We start from the raw sequence: 17,032 nt of genomic DNA on the forward strand, positions 1-17,032 counted from the left end.
GATACCATACTATCGGATCTACAATGTTCTTGTCGATAACGCCCCTTGATTGATTTTTTTTATTTTTAATTGTTGTTGTCTAACATACAAAGGGCATTGTTTGCGTACACAGTCCGTGACCTGACCAGGCTCTACATATCTAGTGCATTGTTACTTAGCAACTCCTGATCGTTGCCCATTATGGCTACAAAAGCGTCGTCAATCCTGCACCCTCCCAATGAGACTGAGCATACCATGTCTCGCATCACCCAGGAGGGCAAAAAACTCACCTACAACCTGAAAGTCATCCAGCAGCCAGAGCGCGCCAGAGCATGTGGTGCTGGAGCAAAATGTGAGTTGTGGTCAAACATGCATGCAATGGTGAATCCAATGCTCACATTCTAAATCTCAGCCTCTGCGGACCGTCGGCCTGTTGACCCACCTCCTGTGGTCGAATTACGTGTGTTCGAAACAGATCTAAATGATCAGCACAAAACGGATGTCACCTTCAGCTACAACGCCAACTTTTTCTTGTTTGCAACTCTGGAGTGGGCGCGCCCAATTGCCCATGGCAGGATCCAGACTCAGACCCCCTCATGTCCTGTCCTGACAGGTGTGCCCGTTGCTGGCATTGCGTATCTGGATCGACCAACACAGGCAGGATATTTCATCTTTCCTGATCTTTCTGTCCGCCACGAGGGCTTGTACCGGTTAAACTTCAACTTGTATGAGGAAATGAAGGAGCCCAAGCATGTCGATAAAGGTGGACTAGTACCGCACTCGCAGAACCACATGGCACCGTTGACACCGTCGAAGCCCCGTTCACCACATCAGTTCCTCCATTTCCGCTTGGTTGTCAAGTCCGTTCCATTCACCGTTTACAGCGCGAAGAAGTTCCCAGGCTTGGCCGAGAGTACCTCGTTGAGCCGCATCGTAGCAGAACAAGGTTGTCGTGTCCGGATCCGCCGCGATGTTCGTATGCGTCGTCGCGAGCCCAAGCCCGGCAAGGACTACTACGACGACAGACGTATAACCCCGGATCCTTATCCCGGCACTCCGATCGAACGTCCACGCTCAGCGAGTAATGCGTCCATGGATGACCCTTACAGATACCCTACCGGACCACCACAGGTCCAACCGAGCCCGGACTACGGCTATCATCATCCATCCCATCAGCAACCCTCTCCCAATCTTGCTGCAACTCCACAGTCACATCTGTCCTTCGGCGCTGCTCCTCCACAATATCACGCCCCTCCACCACCACCGACTGCACATCCGGCTCCGCCACCTGCCTACACTTCGCCACATCTTGGATATACACATACCCGACAAATATCTGCAGGTCCGGAGTACGACCCTCACAGACAAAAGTATACTCAGTACCCTCCTCCCAGTCCTCACTCTGACATCTACGACCAATCGAAGTCCTCTTTGCCCATGAATCCATCAGTCGATCATCCCTCTTACCCGCCAATGCCCTATGAACAGCGCATGTCAGATCCAAAACTGTACGCTCCACCATCTCAGCTCCACCCGACCCAACAATATCAACAACCCACACCCCGCCCCACTCCAGCAGCAATAGCACCCCATCCTCCTCACCAGAGAACCCCCACAAAACCAAGTCCATCTACATTCTTCCCCCCAACTCCTTCCCGCCTCTCCGTCGAAGTCGACTCCTCCAATGAAGCCGACGACGCCATCATGAACGCCATCCGTACGCGCCGTGGTTATATCCTCGGCGAGAAGCCCGGTGCGACGAAACGCAGCCGCGATTCCTCGGACCACGACCTCAAGCCGCTCCGCAACGGCCAGCGGCCCGTCGTCTCCGGTGATGAAGCGGCGAAAGGTGAGATTGGCGAGACGTCTGGTGGCTCTGACGATGAGATCATGACGTATCGCCGGGCTGATGGGCGTTTGGTGGCGAAGCAGCGGGTGTCGGTGCATTCGAAGGGGAAGGAGGTCAATATTCCGCGCGATGTGGATTTGTTATCCAGGCGGCCGGAGGTGTGTGCTGTTGCTGAGTAGGAGGGTTGACATTGGATTTTTTGGTTTGAAAGGTTGGAAAGGGGGAAAGGGGGAAAGGGAGGTTTTCCTTCGGCTTCATGGGATACCAGCGCGCCGAAACAAGAAAAAAATGCAGGAAAACTTGGTTATATATGGGGAAGGGTGTTGTGAAATGTTGGGACCGGAATGCTCCCAAGCGCGCCCCCCTTTTTCAGGCACCCGGGGCACCTGCTTGCCTCCTACGAGCCGTCATTCATTGTTATCGGTGGTACAATTTGATTCTCCGGCTTCGGCTCCGCGCCCACCTTCAATGAACCGGTTTCTCAAACCCATTACTATATGTATCATCTCTGCCAAACCCACCGTTATCTCTCCCATCACGGCTTTTTTCGCTCGGTACTAGTATGTTTTATCGCTCTATGGAGCTGAGTTCCCAACAAAACAGATTGGTCGATCACTCAACCCTTTCCACCCACGAAATCAATCCCAGCTTGGCTCTGCGTATCTTTTGTCGCCTCTTTAACAAGTTCTTTTCATACCCCGAAACAACTATCAACTTCCTCCATTTTTCGGTCTACTATTTCCTTTTCTGTACCTACCATATACTCCCGACTTAACACCTCCTTCCTTTCCCCCTTCTTTTCGATGTATTTTCTTTCTTCCTTTCCCTCGTCTGTCTTAATTCTTCTTTCATTATCCCCCCCTTTTCTGTTATTCCTACTATCAGCGCTGTCGACCCTTTTTCTTTTGTTTCTTCCGCCTTACCTTAGTTTTTATCCCCACCACGCCCTTGCTCGTTCGTAGTGGACAATATTCTATCGCTGTTACACACGTCTATATTTATATCTACTAGCAGATGTACGCAATCCTAGGACCCCAAACATAACACGCACGACACATAATGACTAGCAGTTTAGCTATGTTTCGAAGTTGCATTTTCAAGTCTATATATGTATCAGGGAAGGAGTGGAGAGGAAGTCAGAAAAGGAAAAGAAGAGCAAAAACAGGAGGGAGCAGGCCATGTACCGCAAAACACACTACCATTGTTATCATGTCCCATTTATTCTAATGTATTGCCAAGATATGGTAATCGTGGACAGGCAGAGGATTCGATTTTTTTTACTCAGTTCACACACATGTAAGTAAAGTGGTGGCCTTTTTGATTTTGGTTGAGTCGAGAAGTGAAAGCAAGAAAGGTCCCAGACAATTAAGGGACGGAAAGGGGAAAGGGGAAAGGGAGCGGGTGGCAGGTATATCGTGTTTTCTTTTATCTTTTATCTTTCTTGTCTCATCCATAATCTTCATGGTGTTGTTAATTTCGTTCTTCGCGTCCTCCCTGCAAATCGCAGATGTAAATGCTCATATCGCCATTTTTATTTTTATTTTTTTTTTTCATTTTTCCTTCCCGTGTTCCTTTCACCAGGTTTGTTAGTTTTTACCTGGCCCTGGATACTTTTTTGTTGGTTTGTCCATCATATCGTGTTTTTCCTCTTTCTTGTTTCTCACATTGTCAGTTTGCCAGTTCAGTCTCTTCCCGCTCCTATCTTACCCCGGCACACATAGTTGCATACGATCACTATCTTTTATATCTAAGTTACATCTACTACTATGATTATTCACCCCAAATGCTCGTTCTCGTCATCCTCGCCTGTTCCGTATTGTTTATGTGAGCACTTTCATCTTCCCATTCTCAAACCAGCCAACCAGCCAACCAACCAATGCATGCCTTTTCTGTCTATGCCCACAGAGGGCTTAAATTGTTATTGTAGCGGAGCAGACAGAATGAGGCAGGAAACCTATAAAATGAGAGTAGAACAGAACAGAGAGGAGAGGAGAGGAGGGGGAAAATTTAGGACGGTGATATTTCTTTATACCATGTTATCATTAAGTTGAAATGAGATTGGAATTTTGATGTATTCTTTTGTATATTCACAATGCTTTGGTTTTCGGGGCCTTTTTTTTTTTTTTTTTTTTTTTTTTTTTTTTTTTTTTTAGTCGTCGTCCAAGTTGGCCCCAAGTAGGGCCATGATGGGGTAATACAATCACGGAGTCTAGAGAGTCCTGATATCTAGGGCCGTCCTGCTCATGACTTGATACAATGATCATTGTTGTTGTTGTGTTGTCAACCGAGCGAGGACAAGTAGGTGATCCTATCTCGGAGAGTCTGTGTAGATATATGGATTAGATATAGACGCTGTCCTCACTCAGCCTAGAAGAACAATACAAAAGATAAGTCCCAGCTGGCACAATTGACCTGGTTTTTGTTTCCCTGCTCCGTACACAGGGGACTATGATCGCCTTGATGGTTATTTCTAGTTTTGGCCTTCAGTGGCCTCCAGGACTCGATGGACTTGACGAAGATTGGAAAAGACAACAACCAAGAAGGCCGCTAAAAGTGTTTAGTCGCCAGCTAGCTGCCCTGAGGCGCCCACCAATTGTTGCGGGAATAGTTAACTTGCGTTGAATAGTTACCTCATTAGGGCCCCCTTTGTTTTGTTTTGCTTTGCTTTGCTGGCAGCTCCAAAGATGCAGTTTAGTTAAGTGACTGCTCAGAGGCATGCAGCACACATCCACAACACAAAACGCGCTTTTGACAAGAATTTTCCTTTCTGTCGGCCAACGGTCAGTTGTGCTGGATGAAAGCTGTTTGCGGGGTGAGACTTGGCCCTCCTCTCCTTTCCCTCTTCATCTCTTCTTCTCATCCTGGATGAATTGGTTGTTGAGTTGCTCGAAGCACATTCCTCTCTGTTTCCTGGCCAGCAGCTGGCCTGTTGTTGTTGTTCTTGTTGTTGTTCTTGTTGTTGTTGTTGTTGTTGTCTTAGCATGCGAGGCACAGCTAGAGTTCTATTTTTACGGTTAATGATCTAGCGGGTTTTTTTTTTTTTTTTTTTTTTTTTTTTTGTTTTGTTTTTGATTCCTCCTCATTTTCCCTCTTCCCTTCCCTTCCTTCCTCTTGAATATATTTGCCAAAATCCTATTTTGCTCCTTTCGCTGACCGCAAGTTTGCTACTCAACCCGAAAACAACAGTCGTACAGAGCAGCTAGCCGTCGCACCCCATCTGGTGGTGGACCTCTGGTTCAGCGGTGAACCTGCTGGAGCCGGGGGCAAGGGTACATGAGAACTGTTTGCTCTCCGAAAACACAAAGGCATTGATCGATCAACTTTACACACTCTCTATACCTGCGTGCTATTGAATCCACACGGCGATGGGCAAGGAAAAGACTCACCAGAGCCGTCCCTCGAAGATAAACACCTATACAGAGTTGAAGCATGGGCAGGGAGGGAGGCACGGGAATGAACAGGTTGGTTGTGATCTCTCTTCATATTGATTCCATCGGTTTTCTTTGGCGTTTCCATGGTTTGGGATGAACCATGTGCCTGCCACCGGAAGAACCTTCGAAGGCGTTGGTGGCTTCAAGCCTCTTTTGGGCCGATTTCGAACTCTTTTTCGAACTCGGTTTTTTTTTTTTTTCTTTGTTCCAGCCCACAGTTCGTCCAAAACTCAATCCTGGGAAAGCTTCGGCGGAGTGTTGTTCAATTTTCACGTTGAATATATTTTCTTGCTTTCTTTCTTCTTTTACTTGAGTGGAGAGTTTGTGTTATTTCTGTATCGTATTGTATTTTTCTTTCCTAATTTTTGTCATTGGTGGTGGGTACTGAATAATTGCAGCTAACGGCGCTCCCGTGCAGACTGATCAACACCATCATTATTCAACTCCCACTCACCGCCATGTTGAAGGCCAGCTAGGAAGTGCCTGTGAAGCTACCAGTCCGGACGCTGCTAGTGGCTCTGTGGGGCGAAATTCATCTGCAAAACGCAAACTGTTCAACGCAAATAATGACCAGAGTCCCGGATATGACTACGACTACGATCGTGATGATCCCCCAAAGGACTCACTGCTTGCTGCACTGCGTGCTGCCGAAAACAATGATGGCGCCAACCCCCTTGAATTATTTTCACCCCAGTATGGGAACGACATATCCAAATCGTTGCCAAAGCGCATGCGCTCGAATGAGTGGTTCTTGAAGAGGAGAGAGCTCAACGTTAGCCCTAGCCAGACTCATGGTGGCGGGAAGAAGGAGTCGGCAAATTCTCGCCTGCGCTCGAGAAGGAGGCCGTCTTACGTCAAGTCGCACAATGTTTATCGTTCCGTTTCTGCTTCTGCTCCTGCCGTCGCCGCCGCTAACGCCGCTAACGCAGAGGTGGGACGCAAATCCAGATTCCTTGAAGGAAGCATGAATGATCGTGTTAGTCAAAAGCCGCCTAGTATTTATATCGGAGAGGATATAGACGAGGCTGTTGATCGATATATGACTGGCGACGATGAAGATGGTGCTTCGGGAAGCGTTAGTTCACCCGGGAAGCCTCCAGGATATGGCCATTCGTACACTTCATCAACTGCAACCTCAATGAGCTCTGCTCCCACGGATGCTCCAAGCGCGAAGCAATCTGGGCTGTCCAGGTTTGGACAAGTTATAGCGTCTGCCTTTAACCCCTTTGGCGTGTGGAACAATGTCTCTGAAATATGGAATGGATCCCAGGATGGGACGAAGACGTCGACTACATCGGCGTCGACGGGTGCAACAGCGCATAAGGATATCCTTGCAGAGCGCCAGGCGCAAGCTGAAAAAGCTTATGCAGAACTTAAGGCCGCCGGGTATCAGGGCACAGTGAAGAGCATTTCTGCAAGCTACAGAGCACATCCCACCTCGGAAAAGAACAGCGTTAAAAAAAAATCAAAACATCCCTATCTTGCCGGAGGGACGCCTCAGCAGCAGCGTAAGCCCATTCGTTCCATCTCTTCTACCTTCAGCAAGGATAACCTCCTCAGCCCATCAAAATCCGCGTTTCGCGCATCGTTCCTGGATTTGCGGAAAGCGGCTTCAAATATAAGTCTTCCGTTGACCCCGAAGCGGACAGATGCTGCCGGTGAGGATAATAACCACAATAATGATGACAACGAGGATGGGAATTCCAGGGCTCTTCGAGAAAAGGTTTCTCGTAGGCATCTGGAGAAGCAGCGTAAGTTGAGGAAGAAGGTTAGTAATTTGGAGAGCCAGCTGGAGCGGGCGAAGAGGCAGTTGCGTCTGGCATCTGGGGAATGGGATATTGACCACGAGAGCACGACTGAAAATACAAGTACAAGCGCGAACGGCAGTGCGAATATGAATGAAACCGAGAAAGTTGACGAGATAGATTCCGTGCCACCCGTGCCTCCTCCTCATCGTGAAGGGGTTAAGGTGGGACGGAGGAAGAAATTTGTCCCGGGCGCACTGCCGTCACTACCGTCCGAGAGGATTTTGCTCGGTCAAGGCGTGGAGAAGCCTCCGAATAAGGCGGTGTTTGCGGGTGCAACTCCAAATGGCCCTCGACCTCTAAATGCAGAGGATGCCAGTACTCCGTCCCATAAACTTAGGAAAACAAGGCGTGAGAAGAACCTAGCGCCCGCGACGAGCTCTCGGCACGCAAGCATGTCGACCGGGGCACTAGACATTCATCGGGAGGAACATCGTAATAACGACGCAGTTCCATATCCAGAAGATCACGCACGCTCCCCGCCCTTTAATTCCTCATCGGTTTCGAAACGGAACCAACCAGGCCGAAAACAAGGTCTTAGTGACGACAACCAGCCTCCCTCCAACGCACAACTCGTCCCCAAACCCAACCACCCACCCCGCCGTCGCCGGTCCCCGACGACTTTTCCAAACCAAAACCACATCCGCGACCATACTTCCGATATACCCACAAACAGCACAACTAGCAGCAGCATAAAGTGCCCCCAACCACGTCGCAGCGGCAGCGGAGCTGCCATGCGAAATGACCACCAGGATGACGACGGTGATGATGACATCCCGCCCGTCCCACCGCTACCAGCCAATTTCATCGCTATGGCTGGGGCCAGTGTACGGAGCCGGGGGCAGCTGGAGGTACAACAAGAGGAGCAGGTGTGCGTGCAGAACCAGCAGCAGCAGAAGAAACAGCAACAGAAACCGCAGGAGTTTGACTGGCCGGAGGACTTTTTGTGAATATTCGTTTTTTTTTTTTTTTTTTTTTTCCTTTTTCTTGGTGGAAATTTTCTGGGTTTCCTTGGGGAGTGGAACTGAGCAAATGCGTTGTTAGGCGACGGAGGCAATATAGTAGAAACTGGGAGACAGCTAGAAGTACAGAGGATGGCTGTATGATGGATTAAGACGGAGTTATGCTTTTGGTTCTGGGTTTCTGGGACTTCTGGTGCTTTTTCTTGCCATGGGATGGGGTGATGGGGTTTTGGAAGGGTTTGCACTGTACTATTTTGCTTTGATTTCTGATACCTACCTATTTTACGCGGCGATTTATGTTTATGTGAATGCTCTCGATTGCTTTATTTTGCATTTGGGGGTTTTATTTTAAAATCTTGTCGATTTGGAAGTTTTGGGGAAATTATTCTCGGTCTGATGTTTTTTGTGGGAAAAGTTGCGAGATGCCTGGGTAACCTGCACTTGGATTTACTTACACATCTTCAGAAGATGAGAGAACATCTCAGTTTCCACATTGCGCTTCCGTTAGTTTTCCTTCTCATTTCTCTTACGTCTCCAATGTTCTTTTCTGTTTAAACTGACTGGTGCGGATTTTGAGCATTGTTGTTTCTGATTTGATTCCCTTTCACTCAAAGATTCATCCATCGCTGGTACGTTTTTGTATTTGTGGGATAATTTGAATCATAGGTTCAATGATCGATGAGGATTTTGTCCGTATGTTTTACTCAAAACACTGCTTTGACTCTCCAATGGGGAGATTCCTTCTCCGCCAGGCAATTGTGGTGGAAGCAAGTCCAAAAAAAAAAAAAAAAAAAAAAAAAAAAAAAAAAAAAAAATGATAGGATTGATAGGTCGAATATTAACTCGATGAAATACTGAGCCTTCATGCCGTGTGATATTTATTCGAAATCTTCGTGAAGACATCAAGACATCAACAACCTCTCTCCAAAAACCCAACCGGGCGTCCGGCTGATTGATTGAATTTTTCGGTAGGATTCACCAGCTACAGAAACTAGTACCTACCTACCGAGTTCAGCCCGAGTAAAAATAGTAGTAGTAGTAGTATAAAACAACCAATCAAATCAACGGATATAATAAAGTTTAACATGCCGGCAATCACAAATACCATCGAAATTCCTCCGATGACGGGCCATCCCTTAGATTCTTCGTCGACACATCCCTCGCTTTGATGGTGACTCCCGCTCGACGATCTCGGCGTTTATTATCCAACAACATATAAAGCCCCAGGCAGCCCACGAGGGTCGCACCCGCGGCCCCGAATGATGCAGTTGTGATCAACGCAGGCTCATACTTGGGCTTGTCCTTGGCTCGGAAGATGTTGCTACTGACAATTCCCATCACGTTGGCCAGCGGGACTCCGACAGAGGTAAGCATTATGCGGCGGCCTTCGTGCGCGATGTTGTTGTTGTACCATGTACTGAGTAGCACGGAAGGGGCAGAGGTACCCCATGTCATCATGAAGCAGGCGTAATACGCGAGCTTCAGCTGGGCATTCACGTCATCGATTGCAGCATAGATGATAAAGCCAGTGAATGTAAGAACGAAGCCAAGGACAATGAAAGGGAAGCGGATGCGGGCCCAGTCGGACGAAAACGCGAGGATAAGAAGCATCACGGCGCCCGTGCAATTGGGTGCGACGGTGTACAGGTTCGTTTTCACAGTGGTGTAGCCCAGGCGTTGAATGATTTGGGGCATGAATAGGGCGACAGATTGAATGGGAATGCCGAGACACATCTCGACGCCGAGGAAAGCATAAGAGATCGGTTGCTTGAAGACGAGGATTGCGTCGCGGAAGTTGAATTTCTCGTCGACAACGGAACTGGAATCTACTTGGATGCGGTGGAAGGCCAGCGCTTTCTCCTGCTCAGTGAGGAATTTCGCTTGGGCGGCGCTCAGGGGCAGGTACCAGTATGCGAAGACTGCAAAGGCGACGCTAGCGGCGCCTTCAATAAGGAAGAGATAGCGCCAGCCCTCCAGCGAGGTATTTTCAATTCTGAAGACAGCAAAGGAGAGAAGGCCCGAGAAAGCATTGGCAATGTTGGACGCCGCGTAGAAAATGGCGAGGCGGCGGGCAAGCTCGCCACGTCGATAGAAAGTTGTGAGATAGTAGATTACCAGCGGGAAGAAACCGGATTCCGCCATCCCAAGGAACCAGCGAAGGGCGAACATGCCACCGAAGTTCTTAGTGGCGGCGGAGAGAAGAGTCATTGAGCCAAAAACGAACATAAGAATAGGTAAAACGCGGGCAGGGTTGTATTTTTTGCCCAGCATAGACACTGGTGGCGCGAAAAGCACATAGGGAACGAAAAAAATGGAGAGGAGAAGGTTGTATTGGCCGTCTTTGAAGTTGAGATCTATTCCCCCTTGCCGTTAGACCTGGTGCAAGGGAGCCCACAAAGTGGCAGATAATGAATGCTTTCCCTTACCTTTGCTCAACCCATCTGTCTGGGCATTACCCACGTTGCCTTTATCCAGTGCATTGAATAAATCTAGAAAACTGCCGTCAGCTCTGGTCGGTTCGTGGATGCTGCATATCCGGATGGGGATCCTGGTGTCTGTGTTCACTTACACATTATAGCCAAAACTGGCATCAAGCGGACATCAAATTTCCTGCATAGCGCTCGCTCTGCTTTGTGGTCCGTGATGCGAGCAACATTATCGTCAAATTTCCCTTCACCCTGTAATGAGTTCCTCTCTAGGTTGCCCGCAGACTCGTAAGTCAACTCGTTTTTTGAAATATCATCGCTGACCACCGGTGTTGGTTTCTCCGAAGCCATGCCGGTAAGATCCCGGATGGGCTTTCTTAATGGCAGATGAACGGTAAGCTTTTTGAATATATACCGGTGCCCGGCTCAGATGTTGACTGCCAGTAGTGGACTAAGAGAAAGACGGGGAGCAATGCCAGAGGAATCAACCCCTCTGCTTCGCAAGGATACAAACGGAGGGACCGCCACAAACACCCACTCACACATACAAGGGCCACGGGGGACGAAAAGGGAGGAAAAACTGGGGACTTTATATACGCGATCTTTAATGAATTCACCCGAGTTAAGATCTTCCAAGATCCTGTTCACCGATACAAAGGTCGAAGAGAGGAGATACACCATCCCAGGCCGTCCAAGGTGTCAGACAGAAGCACACGAGGGGAATAAGCCAGCAAGTCTGTTTCTCCCGCCATTAGATGGTTGGCGACATGGCTGACGGGCGGAAACTATTCCTCCATGAGATACAGTTTGAATTCGGATCCTGAAGACTAAAGCTAGTTGATAGAGCTATCACGGCGGGCGTGGGGGTTAGCTGTTGTCCTTGAGGCCGTCAAGCGCCTAGATTGCACTTGTACGCAGCGATTCTTGGATTTCCCCGCAGCCGAGTGTACAAACAACTGACTGGCGGCCATGATGCTCTGCGGGTGAGAGCTCTGTGGGGAACAGCTGCTCGGCGCGCAGGGCTTCTAGCGGTTTTCTGAGACGGCGGGACAAGCAGACTAGGAGACTAGGAGGCGACTCCGCATTTTCGGCGTATTCGCCTAGGGATTCTCCTGGTGTCTGGAGGCTCCGTGGTCGATTGTTCCCTGGCGGCCAAGAATGCTCGGCGGAAGAGAATGAAACGAGATGGCCCAACATCATCACGTAACGCTACGAGAAAGAGGCCGGAATAAGGCGTTTGCTTGCATTCGTTCGTGAATCATGACCTTGCGAGAACAACATCAATGGGCGAAGATATATTTCTAAACCTTGTCTCCGGTTATCCAAACTAATCCTCATGGTTGCTCCTTAAACGATGCAAGCAGCTGCAGCGAGTTATTATAGGAAGTAAACATTAAAACAAAGCAAAATAAACAAATGGAAGCAAATTAGTCAAGTGAACGGAAAATAAAACAAATACAAGTATCCGCCAACTTACGATGGAGCAGTGGCTATCAATGTTTACGAGTAATTATCTAACATATACAGAGCGCAACTACATAGTTAACTACACTGCGATCTACGGAGTACACAGCTTTCTACCAACTCTACGGATTCTTAGGTTGTCCGTGTAACAATTAACTTGATTTTTCTAAGGACATGGAAAATTACCACTATTTTTATTATAATCGTTAGGCAAGTAAGTGTGCGCTGTTGAGCTGCGGTGTTGGCTATGAATAGTATATATGGCCATCTCGAATTGAATGTCAAGCATTCTGTATTCATTTGATGCTACCTAATTGAGAGGGGCAACAAAAAAAAAACAACCTCATGATATGTATGCAAATCATGTTTCATTTTGTTAGGTGGACAAGGATCCCTCGTCAATCCCCATCTTATGGCTGGGGAGTGAGTGTCAGCTACTGATTACTATCTACACCGCTTCAACGTACGGTATGGGAAAGGACCAGCGAAGCAAATTCCAGGGAAAGTCTTGATTTTGTCGTTTTGGTTTCTAATTCTCGGGATCTGGAGATGTTATAGATGTTACCGGATATGCAACGGAGTGGCCAATGCTGGAAAAAGCAATAACGACGCCAATGTCCTTAGTTCGCCAGCCTCATCAGTCCAAGACGCTCCAAAAACAAGCTCCCCCAAACCTTAACAGAACAGTTGGCTTGGTTCGGATATAAATAACTAACTATGGGTTGGGAGAGAAATAAGAGTGCAATGTCTTCGTACTTGGCGATGAGCGAAAATTATTGCGCAATAGTTATAGGAACTTTTTACAGCCCTCAACCATATAGGTGATAGCGTCTCTGCCGGCTTGCAGGACTCCATCCATTGCAAGGAACGGATGGGGCATCCCCTCCATAACATGCAAGTCAATGTGAATCCCGGATTTCATCAATTTCTCCGCGTACTTCTCTCCTTCGCTCCTTAACACATCAAGCTCTCCCACCATCATGATTGCGGGAGGTACACCAGACCAAGTGGGTGACTCGTCCGCGTAAAACAATGGACTGGCTTCAGGGTTTGCCCAGTCTGATTCTCGGGGCAGATAGTGTCGTCTATACCAAAGCATTTTCGCAGCAGGGAGAGCAGGGATGTGTTCATTGTCACGGTAGGAGATGTTGTTACTGACATCAGCTGTGTTGTCCATCACCGGGACACTGAGTAGCTGTACTTTTAGAGGCGAAAAATTCCGCGCCGCACATCGATGTGTCATGACGGCTGCAAGGTTGCCGCCTGCACTCGAGCCTCCCACACCGATGCGCGAGATGTCAAGGTTGAGATGCGTGCGGCCTTCCGATAATGCCCAAAGGACGGCCTCCCAGCAATCGTGTACCGCCGCTGGGAATGGGTTTTCCGGCGCGAGTCTGGTGAGTTGGATTAGTGAATCAACACTAACTACTATCTCTCGGGATAGAAATGAAATCTGGAATGAAAATAAACAAACGAACCTGTAATCAACGGTAATAACCACACACTCGGCCCTGGAGCAGATATTCGTACAGACGACATTCTCCGTATCGATATTCCCGAGCACCCACCCGCCCCCGTGAAAGTAAATAAGCGCTGGCCACCCGCCCGCCGGCGCTTTCTCCGCGATTGGAGTGAAGCATCGCAAATTCACATCTAGACCATCACTCTCCTTCCGTTTAATAAAGATATCTTCTTGTTTACCCACAGGTAACAATGGCCCCGCGCCTGGTATGAGGACCCCAGATGTGCGCGATGCGGCAACGGGTTGGAGATGTACCTGCTCCTGATTAATGATGTGTTTGTTGTAGAAGGAGACATATTCTGGATGTATTTTTGAAGCGACGGACTCGTGCAGCGGGTATGGGGGTGGCATGGTGGCGCGAGGATGATTTCTCCTGTTTCGCTTTCGAATCTTCTCGCAATTATCTTTTTTTGCTCGCGGAGTTATTTGAATATTTTTGCGTCGTTCGGTGGGAGGCTACGACGTGATTGTCTCAGTGTATGAAAGCCAGTCTTTTCAACCTCGGGCCGCTGATAGGAGTTGTTGTGGAACCCTCTGCTGCCCCCAAATGTCATATCTTGGGAGTGAATCTTTGACCCCCGCGTTTGATCTCAATCTGTAGGTGTCGAACATCTCCTAGCCGCAAAAGCGGGGGCCTAGCTGATTCACAAGCGCCACCGCGAATAATTGCCCTGCAGCATCAGGATGTTCAGGCTAAACCGGTAGAGACCCCCAATGTTGGAATTCAACGTCCATACTCCCAAGTGTGGGGGCACGTTTCTGGAGACTCGGAGAGAAATGTCATCTTCACCCCAATTACCGGAGGATTGGATCGGTCCCACGGAAAACGATGGGTGGGATGCGAGACAGCATGTGGGGGTATGTGCCTTTTCGAAGAACGTGAATTGCTATTTGCAAGATGCCGTTCGCTCACTTTCGCCTTGCGCTGTCGAGGATTGGCCTCCTGAGCTCGCTTTTGATTATCCCGAGGTAGGGCTAAATTCCCAATTTGGTATGTGGACCAGTATCATCATCCTATCTCATATAAACAACAAAAAATTTCCAATTGGATGTCAATTGAACTAATAGCTTTAGCACGCTTTCTCCTTGAATAGTACTTTCCTACTTTATTCGTATTTTTCTTGCGATGATTTTTCAACGCGGCTGGAGGAGGAGGAGACAACGTTGCTCAGTCCAATGTTTTAAGCTCCAATATTCAATGACACCATGATACGGGGAAAGCTGTGGCGAGGAATTGATGCTCAAGCCAGGGAATAGTCTAAAAAATAACCTGCTCTGATTCTCTTCACCCAATGCATTCCCGACGTCGTATCGCACCGGTTCTCTTTTCATGAGTTCAAGTTGGCAAGTATGCGGTTACATTGCTATTTTTTTATACTAAGTATCAATGCATTGATTGGAGGAGCACGACCCGTTCATCAAGCTGGCTCAGACCGATACTGTGTCGCTCGCCTTAAGAAGCGTGCCTAGATGCCCCACTTCCATGAAGATCAGTCATGACTTGTTGGACGCTCCAGAGGAACTGCATGAAAATAGTACGACCTGTCAGCTTCACTTGCTTATCTTTTTGAAAACGCTGCGGCTACGAAGCTAAAGAAAGTTTTATCAGCACCAAAAAAGGGGGTTCAGTGATAGCGTGAAAACTTCCAGGAGATCGTCGAAAGTTCTCACACGTCGCATTGAACATGTACCATAAAGACTGGGCGAAGTATCTCAGTAACGGTATTTTTTTTTTTTTTTTTTTTTTTTTTTCCTGGATAGGATAAATCACACAAAAATCGGACTAGCCAATAATCCTCACAACAGTGGTGCAAGTTTCTGCCCTGCGTTTCTCCATCCCCACAAATAACCAAAATTCCCTGTCAGTTGCCGGCGCGTCCGGTCTTCCCCCTCCTAGATCCCTTGCTGGACATAGTTGGCGAAACTTCATACTTCCGAGTCCGTATGAATCAGTTGGGTCAGCCCGATACGTGTTCAGTTATCCAGGAGCAGAGCATTTGTGGCTTCTCTCCTGAAAGGATACGTTGGGTAAGTGGGATGTGTGGGATGCGTGGGGGTATTATCTTTGGACATGGGAACTCCTGCCTGAAGTCCATTTGGGCCCCATTGCTCCATACTTCGAAAATAAGCGAGCGACAAGCGGAGGGGGAAGTTGACGAGAAGCCTTATGCCCCTGGCCATTGCTCGGAGAAGGGGACGAATTCTGAGTGAGTTAAGCAGGACTGATGGGATGGCGGACCATGCTTGGTTGACACCCATTGATTCATTCAGGGCAATCTGGATAAAACCAAGCATTGGCTGAAGCTAACGATATTGAAATCTACACTCTTTAAGAGAGAAATCTTCCAATGACAAAAGCGAATTTTATTTTATGCCGCCTTGTGAGTTATGCTACCTCGCTTTACCATGATAAATTTATTAAAACTTCAAGGAAGTTCAAAAAAAAAAAAAAAAAAAAAAAAAAAATAGCTACAAAGTAACAAGGAAGGAGACCGTTTACAACGAACGCTCATACTCAACGAGTTCGCTAAACTCCTTTGTATAGGCTGCTGCCATCGCATCAGTCGGCCTGGGCAGGGGCTTGCGAGCGAATCCCCCGTATCCCAAGTGTGACTCCATGGCAGATTTAATCCCTACCACACCCCCCTGAATAGCCGCCCAATCGCCACGGGCCAAAATTTCCTGAGCACTTCGAGCCTCCTTGAGCTTTCCCTGATAATATAGATCCATTACCCGCACGCAAGTCTTGGGCGCAATATTGGCGATCCCCCCAATAATCCCTGATCCACCACTGATGAGAGTTTGTATCGTAAAGTCTCCTGAACCACCAAGGCACAGGAACGGAGCTGGGACTGAGGCTTTGCTGTCCTGGGCGGCGGCAACACGGGTTAATTTCCCTGTGTTTCCGCAGGTAAACTTACAGCCCACAATATTTGGGTGTTTGCTCAATGCGATGATCGTGTCTGAGTCCAGATCCAGACCTGAAACGGCAGCGGGATAGTTATATATGACAATCGGGAGCGGAGATGCATCAGCTACGTCGCGGAAAAACTGAAGAATCGAATCTGATAAAAGGAGTGCTTTGTAGTAAGATGCAGCAAGGACGAGGGCGTAGTCAGCACCGGCTGCATATGCCTGGTGACAAAGCTTGATGGTTTCCCGAGTAGATTGTGCACTGCAGCCAACGATGAGGGGCATGTTGGGAAACCCGGAGCTATCTAGCGCCTTGCGAGTGGTTTCAATGGCCGCAATGCGTTCTTCGTTTGATAGATGTACTGCTTCGCCGTTAGAGCCGTGGACGGCCAGGCCGGTCACGCCAGCTTGTGCTAACCACATGGCATGTTTGCTGATTGTCTGGATATCGAGATTCTCTGTTCCTTTTTCAAAAAAGCATATAGTTGGAACGTATACACCTGGTTTTAGCGGGCGGCGGGGTCGGTCGCTGCCGCCATTTTCGCTGACGTCCTTATGGGCTGTGGACATTGGAAACATGTTGGTAATCAAGGTGGAAAGGGTTTTCCAATCGTTTTGTGATGTCTTTTCGTCCTTTTCTAAAGAAGAGGTCGAGCTTGGGGGTTTGAGCTTCGAAAGTAC

At 48.3% G+C, this 17,032-nt stretch overlaps 6 protein-coding genes across 6 annotated transcripts; 3 read left to right on the forward strand and 3 right to left on the reverse strand.

The window, feature by feature from the left end:
• Nucleotides 1–180: 180 nt before the first annotated feature.
• Nucleotides 181–2,007, forward strand: HCAG_01708 (predicted protein; the record flags this gene model as incomplete). The annotated part of the gene is made up of 2 exons (XM_001544611.1): nt 181–331; nt 392–2,007. The coding sequence occupies 2 exons, from the start codon at nt 181–183 to the stop codon at nt 2,005–2,007; spliced, it is 1,767 nt and encodes a 588-aa protein (XP_001544661.1).
• Nucleotides 2,008–5,359: 3,352 nt separating this feature from the next.
• Nucleotides 5,360–8,014, forward strand: HCAG_01709 (predicted protein; the record flags this gene model as incomplete). The annotated part of the gene is made up of 2 exons (XM_001544612.1): nt 5,360–5,444; nt 5,658–8,014. 2 exons carry the CDS (start codon nt 5,360–5,362, stop codon nt 8,012–8,014), a joined length of 2,442 nt encoding a protein of 813 aa, XP_001544662.1.
• A 1,107-nt stretch (nt 8,015–9,121) lies between these two features.
• HCAG_01710 (conserved hypothetical protein) lies at nt 9,122–10,803 on the reverse strand (the record flags this gene model as incomplete). Its single annotated transcript, XM_001544613.1, has 3 exons — nt 9,122–10,380; nt 10,453–10,491; nt 10,596–10,803. 3 exons carry the CDS (start codon nt 10,801–10,803, stop codon nt 9,122–9,124), a joined length of 1,506 nt encoding a protein of 501 aa, XP_001544663.1.
• A 1,900-nt stretch (nt 10,804–12,703) lies between these two features.
• Nucleotides 12,704–13,789, reverse strand: HCAG_01711 (conserved hypothetical protein; the record flags this gene model as incomplete). The annotated part of the gene is made up of 2 exons (XM_001544614.1): nt 12,704–13,310; nt 13,395–13,789. The coding sequence occupies 2 exons, from the start codon at nt 13,787–13,789 to the stop codon at nt 12,704–12,706; spliced, it is 1,002 nt and encodes a 333-aa protein (XP_001544664.1).
• A 426-nt stretch (nt 13,790–14,215) lies between these two features.
• HCAG_01712 (predicted protein) lies at nt 14,216–15,070 on the forward strand (the record flags this gene model as incomplete). Its single annotated transcript, XM_001544615.1, has 3 exons — nt 14,216–14,407; nt 14,841–14,973; nt 15,048–15,070. The coding sequence occupies 3 exons, from the start codon at nt 14,216–14,218 to the stop codon at nt 15,068–15,070; spliced, it is 348 nt and encodes a 115-aa protein (XP_001544665.1).
• Nucleotides 15,071–15,934: 864 nt separating this feature from the next.
• Nucleotides 15,935–16,930, reverse strand: HCAG_01713 (conserved hypothetical protein; the record flags this gene model as incomplete). Its single annotated transcript, XM_001544616.1, has 2 exons — nt 15,935–16,815; nt 16,852–16,930. The coding sequence occupies 2 exons, from the start codon at nt 16,928–16,930 to the stop codon at nt 15,935–15,937; spliced, it is 960 nt and encodes a 319-aa protein (XP_001544666.1).
• Between the last annotated feature and the right edge of the window lie 102 nt (nt 16,931–17,032).

Source organism: Histoplasma capsulatum, genomic scaffold, assembly GCF_000149585.1.
Source record: "Histoplasma capsulatum NAm1 scaffold_1 genomic scaffold, whole genome shotgun sequence".
Lineage (NCBI taxonomy): Eukaryota > Fungi > Ascomycota > Eurotiomycetes > Onygenales > Ajellomycetaceae > Histoplasma > Histoplasma mississippiense.